The 21,360-nt window shown below is 38.0% G+C and overlaps 2 protein-coding genes across 3 annotated transcripts in view; one reads left to right on the top strand and one right to left on the bottom strand.

Moving 5' to 3' along the window:
• ADAM17 (ADAM metallopeptidase domain 17) overlaps positions 1-21,360 on the bottom strand; it is a 443,735-nt gene that overhangs the window by 226,463 nt on the left and 195,912 nt on the right. The gene's annotated exons all lie outside the window — the stretch shown is intronic.
• The window catches only part of ASAP2 (ArfGAP with SH3 domain, ankyrin repeat and PH domain 2), a 192,536-nt gene that overhangs the window by 153,043 nt on the left and 18,133 nt on the right, over positions 1-21,360 (top strand). The window contains exons 22-26 of one of the 2 annotated variants that reach the window (XM_032795188.2): positions 8,475-8,730; positions 12,074-12,235; positions 13,598-13,766; positions 14,490-14,557; positions 16,142-16,248. In XM_032795188.2, coding sequence (XP_032651079.1) covers positions 8,475-8,730; positions 12,074-12,235; positions 13,598-13,766; positions 14,490-14,557; positions 16,142-16,248 — 762 coding nt within the window. The remainder of the gene's footprint in view (positions 1-8,474; positions 8,731-12,073; positions 12,236-13,597; positions 13,767-14,489; positions 14,558-16,141; positions 16,249-21,360) is intronic. The other variant, XM_032795190.2, reaches the window with a different exon arrangement.

Here is a 21,360-nt window from a genome sequence, read left to right as displayed (position 1 = left end):
TTTTTTCCCTGGCCCCTCTTTTTATTGATAAAGACGTTTTAAAAGTTTTTGTAATTTTTTGTTGGGATAGGTCTCTTCTGAAATTTAGGCTTTTCATGGAATCATTGGACTGGAAGGGACCTCGAGAGGTCATCTAGTCCAGTCCCCTGCACTCTTGGCAGGACTAGGTATTATCTAGACAATTTCTGACAGGTGTTTGTCTAACCTGCTCTTAAAAATCTCCAATGATGGAGATTCCACAGCCTCCCCTAGGCAATTTATTCCAATGCTTAACCAGCCTGACAATGAGGAAATTTTTCTTAATGTCCAACCTAAACCTCCCTTGCTGCAATTGAAGCCCATTGCTTCTTGTCCTATCCTCAGAGGTTAAGAAGAATTTTTCTGCCTCCTCTTTGTTAACAACATTTTAATGTACTATGAAAAACTGTTATCATGTCTCTCTCAATCTTTTCTTTCTAGACTAAAACAAATCCATTTTTTTTCAATCTTCCCCTCAAAGGTCATCTTTTTCTAGAACTTTGATCCATTTTTGTTGCTCTTCTCCTGAACTTTCTCCCAATTTGTCCACATCTTCCTGAAATGTGCGCTCCCAGAGCTGGACACAATACTCGAGGTGAGGCCTAAATCAGCACCAAAGTAGAAAGGAAGAATTACTTCTCATGTCTTGCTTACAGCACTCCTGATGATACATCTCAGAAATGATATATTCACTTTTTTTTGCAACCAGTGTTACACTGTTTGATATATTTGGCTGTGGTCCACTATGACCACCCGGATCCCTTTTTCATGCAGTACTCCTCCTAGGCAGTCATTTTCCTGTTTTGTATGTGTGCAACCTGAATGTTTCTTTCCTAAATGGAGGACTTTGCATTTTAACTTCAGACTATTTCTCCAGTTTGTCCAGATCATTTTGAATTTTTAGTCTGTCCTCCAAAGCACTTGCAGTGCCTCACAGCTTGGTATTCATCCGCAACTTTTATAATGTACTCCTATTGCCCATTATCTAAATCATTTGATGAAGATATTGAACAGAATGGACCCAGAACTGATCCCTGTGGGACCCCACTCATATATGCCCTTCCGGCATCGACTGAACCACAGATAACTACTGTCTGGAATGGTTTTCCAACCAGTTTGCACCCACCTTGTAGTAGCTCCATTAGATTGCCTTCCCTAGTTTGTTTATGAGACGGTCATGTGAAACTATATTCAAAAACTTACAGCAAGATATACCAGGTCTACTGTTCCCCCACTAGTCCAAAGGCTCGTTTCCTGTCCAAAAAAAAAAAAAAGAAAAGCTAACAGATTGGTTTGACAGGGATTTGTTCTTGACATTGCAAGCTGATTTTTACTTATCACCTTATGTCTTCTAGAGTTTGCAAATTAATTGCTTAATTATTTAGAAGGCTAGAGTTTGTTATAAACAAGTGTTTCTAAAGTAATCAGAAAGGAAGATTGCTTTCAATATTAAAATGAAGATGTGAATTAGTATAATTGACCTTCTATGGGTATCTCAATTATCACTTCAAAAGTTTTTTTTCTCCTGCGATGATAACTCATCTCATTGATTAGACTCTTCCTGTTGTATGCAACTTCCACTTTTCATGTTCTCTGTATGTATACAATATCTCCTGTCCGTGTGTTCCATTCATGCATCTGAAGAAGTGAGCTGTAGCTCACAGAAAGCTCATGCTGAAATAAATTTGTATCTCTAGGTGCCACAAGTACTCTTGTTCTTTTTGGCGGATATAGACTAACACGGCTGCTACTCTGAAACCTATAATTGACTGTCATTCATGTCATTTTGATAACATTTTTTTTTAACCAGTTGGGATGCTGTGATTTGAATCAGTTAACAGTAGGATACCTAATTTGCCCCATATTAATGTCCCCCTACTGTTACTTCTTGTCAACTGTTTGAAATGGGCCACTTTCATTACCACTACAAAAGTGATTTTTCCTCCTTTGGTATCCTACTGTTAATTGAATTGTCTCATTAGACTGACCTCCCACTTGGTAAGACAACTCCCATCTTTTCAAGTGCTGTGTATTTATACCTGCTAATGTATTTTCCACTCAATGCATGTGAAGAAGTGGGTTCTAGCCCACGAAAGTTTATGCCCAAATAAATTTGTTAGAGTCTAAGGTGCCACAAGGACTCCTCGTTGTTTTTGCTGATACAGACTAACACAGCTACCACTCTGAAACCTAATAGCTTATGTGTTCACTATACTGTGGGTATAAATACCTGCTTGGCCTGAATGCAGTTGCTAAATGGTTCATTTTATTTATACCAACAGTCTACACAGCTGTGCGTTTATCTAACCTTATTTTTAAAGGCTCATTTATACTCTTGTTGATCTCCAAAATGTTACAACTCAGTTCTGTGATAAACATATGATCCCATGACTCTGTCTATTACAGTTATCATTCGACAACAATAATTACAAATGACTACTGTTACAACAGGAAAAGTATCAGAGGGTAGCTGTGTTAGTCTGGATCTGTAAAAGCAGCAAAGAGTCCTGTGGCACCTTATAGACTAACAGACGTATTGGAGCATGAGCTTTCGTGGGTGAATACCCACTTCGTTGGACGCAACGAAGTGGGAACTCACCCACGGGAGCTCATGCTCCAGTACATCTGTTAGTCTATAAGGTGCCACAGGACTCTTTGCTGCTTACCAACAGGAAAAATAAGTCTGAAATACAAAAAGCAAACAGATGACTTGCCACAAGACTTGAAGTGAACTAATTAGGACACATATTGATAGTGTGCACAGGTTGATTAACACTTCCTCCCATCTGTCAAACTCACCCATCTCCCTTTAATCCTTCTATCCTCCCTTTAATCCTGCTTCCTCATTAAGAAGAGAGCTTGTGAGAGGCTTGGATCCTGTGCCGTTCTTGCTTATGGATAACATTTTCAAAAGTGTGTTTTAGTGGGACTTAGGCACTTCTGAAAATGGAACTTGCATTCTAAGTCATTTAGGCACTTTTGAAAATGTTACCCTGTATTCTTATGGACCAGAATGCTTTACTAGTCCAAATCTGAGGATTCTTATTATTGAAGGGAGTTACTGTGCTGGGTACATTCATGGGCTATTGGGCAAGGTATTATTCTTCCTTTGTGAGAGTTTGGTTATTAATGCTGCAGTGGTTATGCTTGTTCATCTTTAATGGTTGTATGATTAAAAGGTAGAGTAAGATTTTTACATAGGCCTGAGTGATATTTTGCATAAGAATGTGCCAAGTGGAATGAGCTCTCTTCTGGTACTTTTAAAGAGTATGTGTATTCTAGAAGCATTTTTTAACAAAGGAGTTTCTACCTTTTGAGTTTCACCTGTGTTTGAAGTGGAAGAAACATTGTGCACGTAAACATCAGTAAGGAACTACCCTGCTCCACTTTGTAAATCTCTAAACTTTTGTCCGAACTGCTCACAATGAGGTATCTTGTCGTTATTAGAATAGTGGTTATCCCAGAGCAGCATAGACATCTGAACATTCCGTCATTTCTAGTACAATATTTGATCGCATAGGTACAAATCTGCAAATCAAGAAACTTTTGTAGCCTTTAGCAAGTGCATTATCATGATGATAATCTTTTATTTGAAATTCAGTTTAAATTTAAGACTTGATGTACACAGCTGTCTTGTATTGTGACAAATAAATTCTAGCAGCCTGAAATCAACTTCTGTTTTCAGGCAGAATTCTTATGAATTGAAATGAGGTTTTTTAAATAAAAGTTCTGATAGGCAGGGCTTGAAAGATCCACTCATAGAGAATACTTAGCTTTCTTGAAGAAATGTCATTGGCTATTATATAAACTTTATTTTTAAAAAAATAATTTTCTGGCTCTTACGATTGGAAAGACAACTTTCCACATGTGGAAAGTCTGTAAATCAGTGCAGTACTTTCACTGATTCTGCAGACAGACCATTCATTGCTTCTTCCGAGTCTCCTCATAGCTCTCCCTGAGAGGTAGCAGAATGCAAAGTGTTTACAAACTCTTGTAAATATCACTGTGTTTATGCAGAACCCTGCTTAATTTTACTTTGCAGATGCAGGGTAAAAATATGAATAGCAGCTGAGGCAAATGCTGGACCTGTTTGGTGGGAAGGAGGCCTTGAAAACAAAGGTTAGATGAAGGGTAGATTCTCCTCTTAAACCCTCACAGCAGCCAGGTGGCAAATAGGGAGACAAAATGTCCGTTTGCCTTTTCTGTAGCCATTAGGGGCTGGGGAGCATTAAACTTACTGGATAATTACTACTTGAGGCCTGTGGTGATATTTGGGCCTACAAATTTACTCTGATTGTGAGTTCAACTGTGAAAAGCGAGTGTAAGTTTATAAAAGGTCACAGTAACCTATAACAACATATGTTGATGGGAAAAGATGCGTAAGGGAGACAGACAGACAAACTGAATTTGTCCAAATTAAAAAGCCACCTGGTATAACTCAAGTACTGTGTTAGGATCATATTTGGTAAACAAGAAAAGTGTGGACTCAGAAATCAGTGAACCAAAACTGATGTGTTGGGAATGAGGCCTAATTGGTGGACAAAATAATTAGAGGACCAGACTGTTCCACATATAACTCCCTTTTGGGGTCCTTAAGGTCAGATACTTCAGGAAAAAAATTGACTATTGGAGCAAGCTTCACCATCATGGCTGCCTCCCCTACCATCTCCTTGAATTCCAGACCTGCTTCATCCCAATCCTGAAAGGTGTCCTGACCAGATAACATCACCATCTCCACCAGCTCTTTCTGAATCCCAACCACCACCTGGGATGTGAAACTTTGTCTCTTTTATCCACCCAGCCAGCCCACCAATGTGTCCTTTTCCTTTCCTATCTTCTTTCTTCTCTTTCCTATCAATCTCCATTTTCTTTTTGTCTAATAAGTGTCTGACTCTGCTGGCCAAGACTGAATATTTTACAACACTGCTGTAAGCCTGTGACTAAAGAGGCAACTAAAAGTAATGCCCAAAACAGCCAGATGTTGGTAGAGGTTTGCCAGGTCTCTGAGTGTCTGATAAGACTGTGGGCTCTGCCTGTATCTTTCCAGCAGTGAGGCTGCAAATGAAAGTCAAGCCCAGAGATTGAAGCTGCATTTTCTAGCTTTGCTATTCTTTTCTCTCTCCTCTTGTGTGGTCTTCTAGGAAACAGGATCAGACTTTAACAACAGTGACAGCAGCTCCAGTCCATCTCTACTAACTTCTTCTTCTCTTTTCCACAAAAGGACAGTTAAGACCATCTTTAATGCAATCCTAATGAGGGTTTTTTCTTCTAAAGACTCGTACCAGCTAAAGGGAAAGAGCACAAGGGATTTTGTTAAAATGAAAGCCTTATTTAATACATTGTTTCAAAATAGCTAATTGCTTTTCTTTTTCTTCTGCATCTTTAAAAAAAGGTTAAAAGGATTTTAATGGTGTGTTTACCGTGGTACTAAGTAGGCTAAAGTTTCTGTATACCAAACCCCGGTCTGTGTTTAAAACTGTTTAATGTTGGATAGTAACTGGGTTTTGGTTACATCATTAGCCCATATATTCCATCTAAATTAATACAACAGGCCTGATGTAAAAGATGGGGCAGAGGAAGAGCACACTGGTAGGAATCCCAGCACTCTCCCATATCCCAGCAGCTTATGTAGTTAGGCAATAGCTTTTCATGTAGGTGTTGCCGCTGGTCAGTGGGGCCCTTCATCTAACATAAGTCTCTGGCAAGTACACCTCTACCCCGATATAACGCTGTCCTTGGGAGCCAAAAAATCTTACCGCATTATAGGTGAAACCGTGTTATATTGAACTTGCTTTGATCCGCTGGAACGCGCAGCCCCACCCTCCCGGAGCGCTGCTTTACCGGATTATATCCGAATTCGTGTTATATTGGGTCGCGTTATATCAGAGGAGAGGTGTAGCTATTAGGTGCTGGATAAAATTTCTAAACCACACGTGAGAGTTGATGGATCTGGGCAAGAGAGAGATTGATGACATATGTTAGAAAAGAGAAGAAAGGTATTGAGGGAACGGGGAGAGATAGAGGGAGAAGGATTTTCATGGGAGAAGTGGGGAGAAGAAAGGAAAGAGGTTAGAGAGAACAATGTAGGGAAAGAGAAAGATATTATATGGGGCTGCAAGGTGAAGGAATGAAAAAAAGGAAAGAAACGATAAACATAGCACGGTCAGGACATTGGACTGGAACGTCGAAGACCTTTGTTCTTTTATTGGCTCTACAATAACCTGCTGTATGACCTTGGGGAAGTCTTTTCTTCCCTCAGTATTTGGGTGTCCCCTCCTACCCTTTCTTTGTCTTGTCTGTTTAGATTGTAAGTAGAGCTGTTGAATAATCACAGTTAACTCATGCGATTAAAAAAAAAAAAACTGAGTAAACAAAATAATTGTGATTAATTGCACTGTTAAGCAATAGAATACCAATTGAAATTTAGTACATATTTTTGGATATTTTTCTACATTTTCAAATATATTGATTTCTGTTACAAGTCAGAATACAAAGTGTACAGTGCTCACTTTATATTATTTTTATTTCAAATATTTACACTAAAAATGATAAAAACAGTATCTCTTGTTTAATTCACCTCATACAAGTACTGTTGTGCAATTGCTTTATCGTGAAATTGTAACTTACAACTTTAGATTTTTGTTGTTACATAACTACACTCAGAAATGAACCAATGTAAAACTTTAGAGCCTACAAATCCACTCAGTCCTACTTCTTGTTCAGCCAATTGCTAAGACAAACATTTCTGGGGTGGAACTGCTGACAGCTGCTTATTTACAATGTCACCTGAAAGTGAGAACAGGCATTCGCATGGCACTTTTGTAGCTGGCATTGCAAGGTATTTATGTGCTAGATATACTAAACATTCCTATGTCCTTTCATGCTTTGGCCTCCATTCCAGAGGGCATGCTTCCATGCTGATGATGCGTTAATTAAATTTGTGACTGAACTCCTTAGGAGAGAATTGTATGTATTCTGTTCTGTTTTACCCACATTGTGCCACGTATTTCATGTCATAGCAGTCTCAGATGATGACCCAGCACATGTTCATTTTAAGATCATTTTCACAGCAGATTTGACAAAACGCAAAGAAAGTACCAATGTGAGATTTCTAAAGATAGCTACAGCACTCGACCCAAGATTTAAGAATCTGAAGTGCTGTCCAAAATCTGAGAGGGATGAGGTGTGGAGAATGCTTTCAGGTGTCTTAAAAGAGCAACACTCCAATGCGGAAACTACAGAACCCGAACCACCAAAAAAGAAAATCAACCTTTTGTTGGTGGCATCTGACTCAGATGATGAAATTGAACATGCGTTGGTCTGCTCTGCTTTGGATTGTTATCAAGCAGAACCTGTCATCAGCATGGACACGTCTTCTGGAATGGTGGCTGAAGCATGAAGGGACATATGAGTCTTTAGCGCATCTGGTACTTAAATATCTTGTGATGCCGGCTACAACAGTGCCATGTGGAAGCCTGTTCTCACTTTCAGGTGACATTGTAAACAAGATATGGGCAGCATTATCTCCTGCAAATTGTAACCAAACTTGTTTGTCTGAGCGACTGGCTGAAGTAGAACTGAGTGGACTTGTAGGTTCTAAAGTTTTACATTGTTTTATTTTTGAATGCAGTTATATTTTGTACATTATTCTATATTTGTAAGTTCAACTTTCATTATAAAGAGATTGCACTACAGTTCTTGTGATAGGTTGTAATAAAAATGAAACATAAAATGAGCACTGCACACTTTGTATTCTGTGTTCTAAATGAAATAAATATATTTGAAACTGTAGAAAATATCAAATATTTAAATAAATGGTATTCTATTATTGTTTAACAGTGCAATTAATTGTGTGATTAATTTTTTTTAGTCGCTTGACATCCCTAATTGTAAGTGCTTTGGGACAGGAACTATCTTTTATTATGTATTTGTGCAGTGCCTAGCACATGGGAGCTGAGTCTCATTTGGGACCTCTCAGTGCTGCTATAATACATCTTATGGATGGTGGTGATGATGATGATAATAAATAGGTGCTAGGGAAAATGCAATGAAAGATGCACCATGGTCTATTATAGAAATGAGGGAAAAAAGTTATTGAAGCCAAGAAAGGAAAGAAGGTGCAACAGAGAAGTAGGAAGCTACATTTAAAAATATAATTACATAGCAAATTGATTGAGACCATTTGTTACAATTAAATACATATCCAATAAATGGCACACAACCATTTTTTTCCCTTTAAATTATATGAATGAAATGTGGCTTTAAGGGGAGGTGTGGTCAGAAGTGGTAGCGGCAGTGGCAGCAACACAGGTATGATACTTTTCAAGAGTTAGTAGGCATAGTCCTCTGGCTAGCAAGTGTTGGTTATATTTTTCAATATATTTTTATATTTTGCTGAATATGTTAACATAACTAATATAATATCCATGTGTATTTTTGTTTCGGTTTGGTTTTAGCAACCCAGTCCTAATCGGAGAGAGGACAGGCCCGTCAGTTTCTATCAGCTGGGATCAAATCAACTTCAGCCTAATGTAGCATCTTTGGCAAGAGATGCAGCAAATATTGCTAAGGATAAACAAAGAAGTTTTATGCCTAGTATATTACAGAATGAAACCTATGGAGCAATATTTAGTGGCAGTCCACCTCCCATTCAACCTGCACTACCTGTTACTACAAGTGCACCTCCCCTACCTCCAAGGAATATTGGCAAAGGTACTAACGCTGGAAAATATAATGTTTTAGAAGAAATGGGATCATAACATTTTTTTTCTTACATTTTGAAGATTTGTTTTACAGTTACTTTGCACAGGTAGGTATTGGAACTATTTACTGATTTTTTTTCTTTTTAAACTTGAAGTGAATCTGCACAACATATTCTGAATTGGATTTACATTGTACAGGCTAGTGAAGGAAAACATATTCTAAATTACATACATTCAGGTATACAGAATATGTGTGACAATAATACATGTATAAAAAAATCAATAAAGTTCAAGTTAGTTATAAGAAATGAGTAACCGCCCAGATGATCAACTTTATCAACTGCTTTTAGTTTGTGCTCCAACTTTTAAAACTTTTATTTCCTAAAGATATGTCAGTCTGAATTGAACCATCTAGCTGTTCTGGAAATGCTTCTCTTTAAAAGGGGCCCAAGAGAGTATGAAGAAAGATAAACAATGATAACATTACAGACACTTCTTAAATCTGTGCTAGAAAGTTTGGAAATAAAATAAAAGGTGAAATATAAGATACGTACGCAATTTGGAGAACTAGGAGTTTTACAGGATTGGTAACTGACCAAAACATAACTCCCATTGCTCATTACCAGGGATCCTAGAAATCCGTTTGCCATGGAAAAACATGGAATTTGCATTTGCCATTTTGTGAAAAAATAAAACATATATTAACTATTAACTAAATTTTACTGTAGGATCAATGCCACTTATTCAATGTGCACAACCTCTCCTGCTTGTTGATTTTTTTAATGTGCTTTAAATTTACATAGCTAAACATAACTCCAGTAAACTGCTTCCAGTGTATAGAGTTTACACAATGGCATATAGGGATTCATGTTTTAATGCATCTCAAATTTCGCTTAAGCCTCCAGATGTGAGTAATTAAAGTTATGATAAGATGCTGAAAACTTTAAAAATCACCCCTAAAGACAGTGTCACTGAGTTTCGCATGGACAAATTTCACGTTGATGATGATGTGCTATTCTGTACTGTATGCAGCAAGGCTGGAGATTACATTTGGAGGCAAACAGTTGAACACAGGGAAAGCGCTAAACGTAAACTGAATGACAATAAATGAAAACATGAGACTGAAACAGCAAGGCCATCGACAACAGTAAAGAAACAGTGCAATGTGATCGGATCATTCCAGCGTTCTTGTGCATTAAAAAATGCACACAATTTTCTGAAATCTAGACTACAGACATAGAAGTATTTAGTATATTTAAGCAATACAAGTTGCAATTCTATATATTTATTTTAGTATAATGATTGACACACTGGAGGCTTCGAACTTGCTTAAAAGTTGTAAATATATCAATAAAACATTGCATTCAACTGATGCCTATATATATTGTGGCTAGGGAAACCAAAGTTCAGCATTTCATTTTAATTGTGGAAAAAGTTGATTTTTGTTTTTTTTTTTTATTGGGGAATGTTGGGTTTTTTAAATAACAGAAAACTAGGATCTCTGTTCATTAACCTCTGTTCAAAGGCCTATGTGAAATCAGTAGGTCTCACTTCTATTGATAAGGGCCAAATGCTCACATAACAAAAACTTCCATTACAGTCAAGACTCTTACCTTTAGATACAATCCCTCCAGGTCAAGCAGATGGGAAAGCCTGGAGAAACTTGCACAGCCAGTCCTTATAGTGTGATAGTTTCCTGGATAAAGATTTCAGTTTCTAATGCCATCAGCAATCTGGCATCTTTCCTGAATGCCAAAAGTATTATACATATACATACAGCCTTTTATACTAAAATATCTCAGACTTTGTGTATGGATGACTTTCTTACCTATCCTATAACATAGTCCACACACTTTGTGTAGAGTGAATACTTGTCCTCAGGTGTGACTTTATTGACAACTAAATGAACAATAAGACAGCATAAAGTACAGCACTGCACAACCGACTAGATATGTGAATAGTTTTTTCATCCTCCTTGGAAGCATCATGTCATGGCTGAAGTTAGGGTCTAGGACTTGATGTACCATTCATGTTTTCTGGTGTGGCAAATCATAAATCTACAATACAATGAGCTAGCATAAGGATGCAAGCATAAAAATGTGCATAAAGTATTATTTTTTGGTGGAAATTAAGTGAGAATACAAAATGGTTAGCATGATTTCATGTGTTTTTTTTTTATTTTATTATTATTATTTTTTAACAAGGCTGTTAAGACATTTTGGAAAGGGGGAACCCAGCTGAGGATATTATTCTGTATTGACTGAATAAATAAAATGATTGTTTTGCCCTTTGACTAAATTTTAAGTCTGAGCAAATGTACTATTTCACCCATTGCCTTCTGATTAAATGGCACACTTCCAAAACATTAATTTACTGTTTTTCTCCCACCCACCCCTTACAACTTGGCACCCATGCAATGCAGCTCATGCCAGGAAAATATGCCTCCTGGCTTAAAAAGATTTATTTGTTGGTATATTTTACTCTAGCAGTTCATTTCATTAGCCTCTTTCATTTTCCCAATTGAACATTATGACATCACTGATCTTAGCCTCTTTTTAGCTGCCTTTATTATTATTATCCTCTTAATTTTAGAATGCTCTTTAAATCTTCTGATCCCTTTGAATCTTCTCTCCATGCAAATTAATGCTTATTTCTAACTGTTTTTCATCTTTCCTTAATATGGTGATCATGCTCTCTGCGTAGGCATACAGTTATATGGTACTAACACAATGTTTGCTATAAAGGATCGCTTACAGTGTGCTTTAGTGAAACAGGGAGACAGCACTTTAGCCTTAGAATAGAGTAAATTAGGAACCACTTCTAAATACAAAAGCAATGCCCTGTAAGTGCTACAGTTGTTGGTCCTAGTTTGGATGAAGCCCTGACCAGGTCAGAACTGACATTACCTGTTGAGTCAGCATGTTCTCAGACCCTCACATGTTTACGTCCCTTTCTTTTATTGTCTGGAGGCAGCTGTCAGGGGTTAGTGATTTTTTCATAGGACTCACCTTTTGATTTCTTGTTGAGAAGCTTTTGCCTTTGCCAAGGCTTAACCATCCTCAAATTCATAAGCTGTGAAATGGATTATTAACCTGACACATTTTGAAATGTTGACGTGAAACAAGCACTTATGTAGCTGAAATGTTAAGAATACTTTTACCTGAAATTTGTGTTATTGTTTTCAGTCAGATATGATTTATTCTCTTGTACTCTTACAAGACGATGGTGGTTTCTTCAGTTTATACAGTATACAGGCACACCATTTAAAATAAAACACAGGTGTGACTATTAGCACGTTTCCCACACATAGTCAGCAAATAATTTTTATACAGTATTTTCCTGGTTTTTTTTAGTTCAGCCTTCAATTCTTGGGAGTGGTGTTCAGACAACTTCTTCATTTAATACAATGTGGAAGACAAATTCATTAGGAGTGGAAAATATAAGCAGACAGAGATCTTCATCAGATCCACCAGCTATTCATCCTCCTGTGCCGCCATTGCGTGTAACATCTACAAGTATGTTTTCACTTTCCTCTGTTTTTCTGTTCTGCTGCATCTAATCATGGTTGGTCTTATTTTTCCATTTTCACAACTCATGCTTCCTCTTTTGGCAATTGTAGTTTTGGCCGTTGTCCGCCCTCCAGCAATTTATATGAATAGTCTCCTCCAATAGAGCAGTGGGGATTGGTTGCTGCAGTGTGATTTAGCAGGGAGTTCCTTCTATTTCCAGTGTTTAAGGGATTTCTCAATTTGTTTGTGTAGGGTTTTAATTATATTTCTCTTTAATGTTAATGAGTTGTATAACAGAAGTATTACACAGAGGCAGTACTTATAATGTGTTACCTGGATGATGTTCTTAATTTTTCCTAGCTTTAGGAATACAAATGACAACTTGAAAACTTAGGCCTGAGGTAGTGTAATATTCTGCCATGCTCTGGTTGAACTGACCTGAAGAGAAAAATGCAGTGTTATAGCTGTATATTAGAGACACAAGGATCAGCTTCTGTTGGTCAGAGAGACAAACTTTCAAGCTTAGCCAGAGCTGAAGAAGACCATGTCTTTCTCACCAACGGAAGCTGGTCCAAAGATATTACCTCACCCATCTTGTGTCTCTGACGAGAAAGATCTTTAATTACCTAACTTAATTCTAAACATTTCTTCTAAAATCATGTTATGATTGATGTCCAGTCAAGGAGAAATTCCTCTTTATAGAACTTCTCACAAAATATTATTCAACAAAATTTCCGTAAAACATAAAACTAAGGCTCTGATTCAGGAAAGCATTTAAGCATATGTTTAAATCCATCACTAGCTAGCAAAGCACATTTAAGACTCAGTGACTTCAGTGAGGCTAAAGCACGTCTTTTGCATGTGCTTAAGTGCTTTGCTGAAGTGGGGCTTGACCAAAAAAAATTCAGAACCAAAACATTTATTGGGATCACCAAAGACCAAAAGTTTTGAGAAAAGACTGGGGCACTGCCAATGTTTGCCTTCTGTTCACTTTAAACCAGTGGTTTTTAAACTTTTTGAGTTTAGCCCCCCCATTTGAGTTACAATTTTTGGGTATCCCCCCCACCCTCCCCCATCCCATCCCAGACATAAAAATATATGTCCAAGGCTGGGTGGCCTGCTGAGGTGAGTCAGGGGGTGGAGGTGGTGCTTCCTCCCTCATCATGCGCCCCCCCAATGTTTTCATTTTCATGTTGATGCAAGGGGAGGATTGCTACCATTAGTAAACTATAATTATAATTAGTAAAGCATTTTTCTTCTCCTTGAAAACAAATCATGTAACAGAGAAATTGGTGGATGAAATTCTAAGAATAATGCATTCAATAAAAGTTTAATTCCATTGCACTCTCTACTTTGCCTTTTTTATAGATATACTCTTTCCAGCACCACCACCTCCAGTTGCAAAGACAGCCAGTGTCATAGAAGCTTTAAACCAGCAGTCAAAACAACCACCAGCTGTTCCACAATCTAAACCTATACCACCTCCTCTGCCTCCACAACCTCCTAGTAGAATTTCTCAAAAGAAGCCTGCTACTGGGTAATTTGTTGTTTTTTAGTATTTAATTCATAAAACATTTCAGCCTATTCAGTGATCTTAGATTTTTAAAGGAATTGCACTTGTATGTACCATGAAAGCTATAAAACAGGCAGACCAGTCTTCAGCCAGTGACAGCAGGCACTTAATGCCGTTCACTGTCTTATAGGATACATAAATGGAGAAGAAATATTTATGGAACAGATAGCAAGAATGTCAGTATTAAGACTGAAACAATGTAGGAATTCTAATAACCAAGACTTCTTAAACTCGTATGATAGACTTGATATTTACATAATGTTTAGTGTTGGTGGCAGCTGGAAGCAGCAAGAGTCCAGTTGGTTCTAATTCTGATTATAATAATAATAATTAATAAAAAGAGGTAACATTAGGGGAGCTATTGCAGTTTGTTGCGCAAGAACTTTAAAAGTAACATTAGATGAAACCACAGAAAGGACAGTAGCCTTATTTACAAAAAAATACAGCTGAATTTATATTGCTTTTTTGCACTACATTTATTGCTCAGATAGGATCTATGAATGGGCTAGCCGCTTATTTGCAAATAAGTAGGTAAAGTAGTTTTTACAACAACATAAGTAGTTGCATTTCAAGTCCTGGTAAGAGTTATACATTACCTACCCATTTAAAATAGTTTAAATTTATTTTATTAGATATCTACACACTTGAAAATTCTGGTTTATGAATGCTTAATTTTCTTCTGAATAGGATTGACAAGTCATCTGGTATAACTAACAAAGGGCAGCCTAGAGGACCAGGATCTCAGCAACAGTCTGGTAATTATAGTATAAAGAGGCCTCATGATTTAAAAGTTACATTTATTTTTGAATTATTTTTAAACCTACTGTTAAAACTTCTAAGATCACTGTAAGTGAAATAGGTTAGAGTGGGGAGAAAGTGTTTTAGTTAGTTTGGTGCTGTTCTTTGTGTATTTGACAACACTAGCCAGTCAATATGGGGACGTTCAGGGAAGTTAAAGTGAATCAACTGAAGTTATGACATCAACGTGCATACGGTAAAGCATGTTAACTCCTGTGTGGATGCTCTCAAATAAGAGTAAAGGAGCCTTAGTTTGCAGTAACTTAATCCTCCTCGAAGGAGGAATATTTTTACTGTTTCTCTTCTAAACTAATTAAGGCTCTGATCCTGGGAGCTGCCATGCATAAACAGATCTCTGGGTCCTATTGATGTCAATCGGGCCCTACTGGGGTGGATTCCCCCATGGTACCTTGCAGAATCAAGGCTTTTGTCAGTTTCCCCGGTTATTTGTTAACATGATCTATATATATCTATATATATATATATGTATAATATGTCCAAAAGTTTGCATGGTTTTCTTTGTGTGGTAATCATGGAATTTCTTGGTCTCAGTTTCCCTTTCCACCATTTTTATAAATCTGTACGTCTGTGCATTGTTTTTCACTATAACTCGTCTGTACTTGTCCTTGACCTCTCTGCAGAGCTAAGGAAAGTTCTCTGATATCCTTTCACTCTCTATTCATGTGTCTCACAGAAGGCCATAGGATTTCTTCTCTTGGCCCTGTGTGGAGGTCTGGAGTCCTGTCCTTGGGCACATTAAGGGATGCAGCATCTGTTTAAAGCTAAAACTGTTATCTTGTCGTCTTCTCCCCTTCTCCCCGCTCCCCTCCTCCCAGTCTTCTCTTCTCCAGGGTTGTTTAGTCTGGAGAAGAGAAGACTGAAGGGGGGCCATGATAACAGTTTTCAAGTACATAAAGGTGGTTATAAACAGGAGGGTGAAAAATGGTTCTCGTTAATAGGACAAGAAGCAATGGGCTTAAATTGCAGCAAGGAAGGTTTAGGTTGGATATTAGGAAAAACTTCGTAACTTCCAGCGTAGTTAAACACTGGAACAAATTGCCTCAGGAGGCTGTGGAATCTGTGTCATTGGAGGTTTTTAAGAACAGGTTAGACAGTCACCCATCAGGAATGGTTTAGTTGTTACGTATCCTGTCTTGAGTGCAGGGGACTGGATTAGCTGACCTACTGAGGTCCCTTCCAGTCCTATGACTCTGTGTAAGGAAATGGAGAAGCATCTAGCTCAGCCTGATTATCCCTCTCTCCTATCTTGGGTTTTCTCTAGTTTCCATCACGGGAGTACTGAAGCTCTTAAATAACTGTCTTCAACACCAAGGAGCTGTTTGTGATTGGGAAGGGTAGAAAGACAGACAATTTAGGGAGAACCACCATGAGTGGAAAACCTGAAGGAAAAAGTATAATTTGCATAATCCAATAACAAGAATGAACTGTTTTTAAGTGTATAGCTATCATCGTATATTTATAACGTACTTTTTTTAAAACATGTCCCCACTTTAAATAGTTTTACTTACTTTTAACAAAAGGAGAATCCTCCTCTGTATCTGAGGCTTCTGTAACACAAACTGGTCCTACAGCGACCACATCAGCACAGAGCCAACCACCAGCACCAATGCCGAGGAAGTCACAAATGGTAAGTAGGAAAAAATCTAGGTGAGTCTTCTATTTTAAAAAAAAAAAAAGGGCGGGGGGGGGATTTGACAGTGTGATAGTAGAGAGTTTGGTGCCCCCCCGCCCAAGTATTTTGTCAAAAAAACAGTGTGTAAAACTGAACTATCAATAAGACCAAGCCATTGTATTTTATTAAACATGCATACATTTTGTAATAGATACTTTAAAAATACCCTACATTTCCTGAAATTTTACGGGAATAAGTATATAGCCACAGACACAGAAGCAGAAATTATTTGCCAGTATCTGACACATGACACATGCAAAATCTATAAAGTACAGTGAACTGATGACTTAAACGCTGGTGAGCCTGAGAGTTGAACAGCAGTAACACTGTTATCACACACATCATTTAGTTCTTAAGCCTCAGTGAAGTAGGTAGTGAAGTAAGAAACATTAAAAAAAATGGGTGATGCATTTATTTTTGCATTGGCAAGCAGATATATTAATAACATCTGTCATAGGTAGGTCAAATGGTACCATTCTGCAGCCCTGGAACATTTGATAGTAACATATGTATTAGTGTTAATGTATTTTATTCATGTACTAGGATTGGTAATGAAAAGGGTGATACTTCCCTCTGCAGATCAGCTAAGCTACTGTCATAACCATGGTTCTATTGATCCTTATATAACCCACACATTCCCCAATTACAGTAATATCTGTTCAAGGATAAGAAAATTACTATACAGAAGATCTCCATCCTTGAACCCTTATTCCTGTGTTGGACTGGGTCTGAAATTCTCCATTGTTGAACTTCTGACCTATTAATCTGTTTCACAGTATGTGCTGTATAATTGTCACCAACAGTTTCCACTGTTTGTATATTCTCTAAATAGACTGCATTGCTAGAGATATTATCATCAGCAAAGATTTTCTTTCTTAATTCTTTCTGTTTCTCAGGTTTGCCTAATACTAATGCTGTAGTAAGGTGCAGGGTATAAAAATAGAAAAAGTTGAAGGTTTCTTTTTAGCTGAGTAAGAAAATCATGAAGAAGCCATAATGATTTTGTGGTTTTGTTTCATCAGTATCCTCATTTGGAATCATTTAGTGAAAGATGTCTGGTTATACCTTCCGTTATATCAGCAACACATACTTCCCTTTCACAAAGCAATACTTCTAGCTGAGCTAAAAAATATTGGGGCTTCAAGGGGGAAGTAAATGGAAACATTTACATTTAGATCTGTCTCTCACTTAATTCTTTTGAAACTTAGGCCATGTCAACACTAGCATTGATCGACAAAACTTTTCTCGCTTGGGGAAGAACACACCTTTGACTGACATAATTTTTGCTGGCATAAGCGCTCATGTGTACAGCGCTGTTTTTATTATGTCAACGGGAGAGCTCTCTCGTATGGCATAATGCAGCTACACAAGTGCTCTTACAGCAGCACTGTATCTGTACAGCTGTGCCACTGTAAGCTTCTAAGTGTAGACCTGGCCTTTATTGTGGAGACAGCATGGTCCATTGGATAGGACACTTGGCTGGGAGTCAGGAGACCTGGACTGTTCCTGATTTGGCTACTGTCCTGCTGTGTGACCATGGAAAGCCGCATCTTCTCTCTGTGCCTGTCTTTCCCCTGCCACCATTTGTCAGTCTTGTCTGTTTAGATTGTGAGTTCTCCAGGCAAGGGGTGTTTCTCACTGTGTGTGTGTCTGGCACACCTGACACAAGGGACCCCTGCTCTCCTATAGGGCCCCTAGGCCCTTCTATAATACAAACAACTAACAATAATAATAAGTTAAAAATATATGTAATTTATCTTAATCAGACTTGGAGAGGTGTTTCAGGGTGGGATCTGTATTTTTATGTGTCTGACAGGCATGCGGGCCTGCTGCAATAATAGAGACCTCTAGTATTTTTCACACACCACAGTTAGTAATGTCCCTCTTCTCTTTCTCTCCCTTCTGTCTGACAAATTTGCAATACCTAGCTCTGAGATATTGTTGTCCATCAGTGGGTCTCAATGCACTTTACAAAGGAGGTCAGGATCATTAGCCCCAGTTTGCAGATGGGGAAGCTGAGGTACAAAAAAGTGAAGTGACTTTCCCAAGGTCACCCAGCAGGCCAATAGCAGAGCCAGGAATAGAATGTGTGAGTCTCTGGGGACACAGTCCATTGCTCTGTTCACTAGGCCACACTGTCTCTCTGAATATATAATATTGGATATGTTGGACTTTTCTGGGTAATTTGAGATGAAATAACTGTCCTGATTGGTTTCATTCTCTTCATCTTTGCTCTGTTGAGCTGCTGGACCATAACAACATGACCGTGAGTTTTATGTGTGGTTCAGGTGTGAAACTACTGGTGTCATTAATTCATCATTCTTTTGTCATGTTTAAACAGCTGATTACCCTAGGCTTTGAGTAAAATAGAGTTGTTGCAATCTTCTATTTTGTTCCTTCCTTGTTATGTTGTAGAACAGAATTGCTTTGAATATAAATGAAATTACTTTGCCAAGTAGGTACTAGGGGACAATCTGTTTTGCACCCAGGGTTTAGTTTTAATTGTACATATCTGAATAAAATATCAGAATTTCCAGATAACTTCAGCAAAGTGAAGTTTGCATACCTGAGGAAGCTGGCAGGGTATTTCTCTGATGTTCCAGGACAGAGTGGAAAGGGAAAACTGGGCAATAGAAACCAGAGCCCAGAGAAAGGTGTGATTTTGCCAATGTGATGGAGCTAAAAGTACCTTAATTGAAGCTTTAGCGAGATCAGTTTGGCTAACACACTTTTGCTAAATCGCTCCATCCACCTCTGCTTCTCTGTTGTGTGTCCCCTCTGCCAAAAGATCATGGAGACCAGCCAGCAGGTAGGGCACGTGCTTGGGGCACCTCCCCAGATAATATAATCAATCTTCTAGGGTACACAAAAATAACCAAAGATTTTTCTGTGAAGTGCATCTGTCGTATAGCTTTTTGGGTTTGGGTGGAAAACTTTTTTTAAATTTTTTTTAGACTGTTTTTTTTCTACATGTGTTTTATACACTTAAAATTATACTTGAGGTATACTGCACTTTTTCCTGAAGGTTCTTAGTTCCCCAGTTCACCTAATAAAAGTACTGTGGTGCAATCTCGTTATCGTGAAAGTGCAACGTACAAATGTAGATTTTTTTTTTTTTTACATAATCGCACTCAAAACCAAAACAATGCAAAACTTTAGAACCTACAAGTCCACTCAGTCCTATTTCGTGTTTGTCTTAGCAATTGGCTGCACAAGTTTGTTTACATTTATGGGAGATAATGCTGCCCACTTTTTATTTATGATGTCACCAGAGAGTGAGAAAAGGCGTTTGCATGGGACTTCTGTAGCTGGCGTTGCAAGGTATTTAAGTGTCAGATACGCTAAACATTCATGCTGTTTGAATGCCGTTATTTTTTATAATTCTACATTTGTAAGTTCAACTTTCATGATAAAGAGATTGCAGTACAGTGCTTGTATGAGGTGAACTGAAAAATACTATTTTCTTTTTTTACAGTGCAGATATTAGTAATGAAAAATAAATATAAGGTGAACACTGTACACTTTGTATTCTGTGTTGTAATTTAAATAAATTTATTTGAAACTATAGAAAACATCTAAAATATTTAAATGGTCTTCTATTATTGTTTAACAATGCAATTAATTGCATGCTTNTTTTTTTTTTTTTTTTTTTCTGTTTCATGTTCTATAATGTAATTTACATGAAAATCCAGGATTATTACTGGAATGCAGCGTATTATTTACCAACTATTTTTAACTTAACTTTCATGTATTTTTAGAAAATGCTGAATAGTTATTTTGACTTTTTTTCTGTATTATAGTTTAAATAACTTACCCAAACAATTGAAACTGGTGTGTTTGTTGTGTTATTTTGACAAATAAAATTTGCAGAATTTTTAATTTTTTGGTGCGGAATCCCCCCCAGGAGTATGAAATGGATCACAAGCGGGGACCCATTGGGTTGCACCCTGTCAGCTGGGAGTTCAGCAAAATACTTATGTCACTGGAATGTAAGGAGAGCTTGGGGGGATCACGGGGACTGCAGCCTCCTCCCTCCCTCTCCTCCTCATATTACTATCTTCCTGCTTCTTCCCCTCCCACTAAGCACTCAATCCCAGAGCTCTCCACCACCGGCTAGGAGCTCAGTTCCATGCCAGGAAAGTGGTGCTTTGGTGGTGGAGAGATGCAATTTCTACAGAAAAACTCCACTGCAAAGCAGCACTTGTGCTCCCTTCCCAGCTCCCAACCCCTGATAAATCATACTATGAGCCATATCCCACAGTCCTCAGAGCATTGTGATTATGGTTGTTTACAGTATTGTTGTTGACCACTTCATTTTAAGTGGTATCTTGTGCCAACCCCTTATGATTAACCATCTGTTCCAACTTGTATTTAGTTCAGACATTCTGGTCACCTTCCCCAGATCAGAATAAAAGCTCTGTGAAGTTCAAAAGCTTGTTCCTTACACCAGCAGAAGTTGGATCCACCTTGGCTCTCTCTGTGGTTATGGTGGTATGCAGGGGGGACTTTTCATACATTTTGTGGGTCATGATCCAGAAAGAGTGAGACCTGATCTAGTGGGATGAGCAAGGAAGTGAAGTCAGGCTGTATCCAGCCTTTTCTTTCTGGCACTGCCAGAGTCACTGTAAAGTGTTAGGCAGGACTTCAACCTTGGGTTTGATTGCCCCATATAATGCATTGTTAGAAAGGGTTAGACATCCTGCAGAATAAATAACCCTCAAAAGACATGTGGGGAGAGAATGTTTGTGTTTTTGTGTATTTACATAGGTATGAGTAGGGTCGACAATGTAATCAACAGTCCCTGTCTGTACTGTATTCTAATAATTCAGAGATCAAAAGAACAGTGTAGCATTTAAATAAATTGTAAACACAGGATATCTTGCAACAGGATATCTGCACTGAGGTACAACCGCATCTGCTCTAACCCCTCAAACAGAGACCAACACCTACAAAATCTCCACCAAGCATTCTCTAAACTACAATACCCGCACGAGGAAATTAGGAAACAGATCAACAGAGCCAGACGTGTACCCAGAAGCCTCCTACTGCAAGACAAACCCAAGAAAG

Source organism: Chelonoidis abingdonii, chromosome 3, assembly GCF_003597395.2.
Source record: "Chelonoidis abingdonii isolate Lonesome George chromosome 3, CheloAbing_2.0, whole genome shotgun sequence".
In the NCBI taxonomy this organism is placed as follows: domain Eukaryota; kingdom Metazoa; phylum Chordata; order Testudines; family Testudinidae; genus Chelonoidis; species Chelonoidis abingdonii.
The sequence above is the reverse complement of the archived record's forward strand: the minus strand, read 5'-3'. Positions and strand labels throughout refer to the sequence as shown.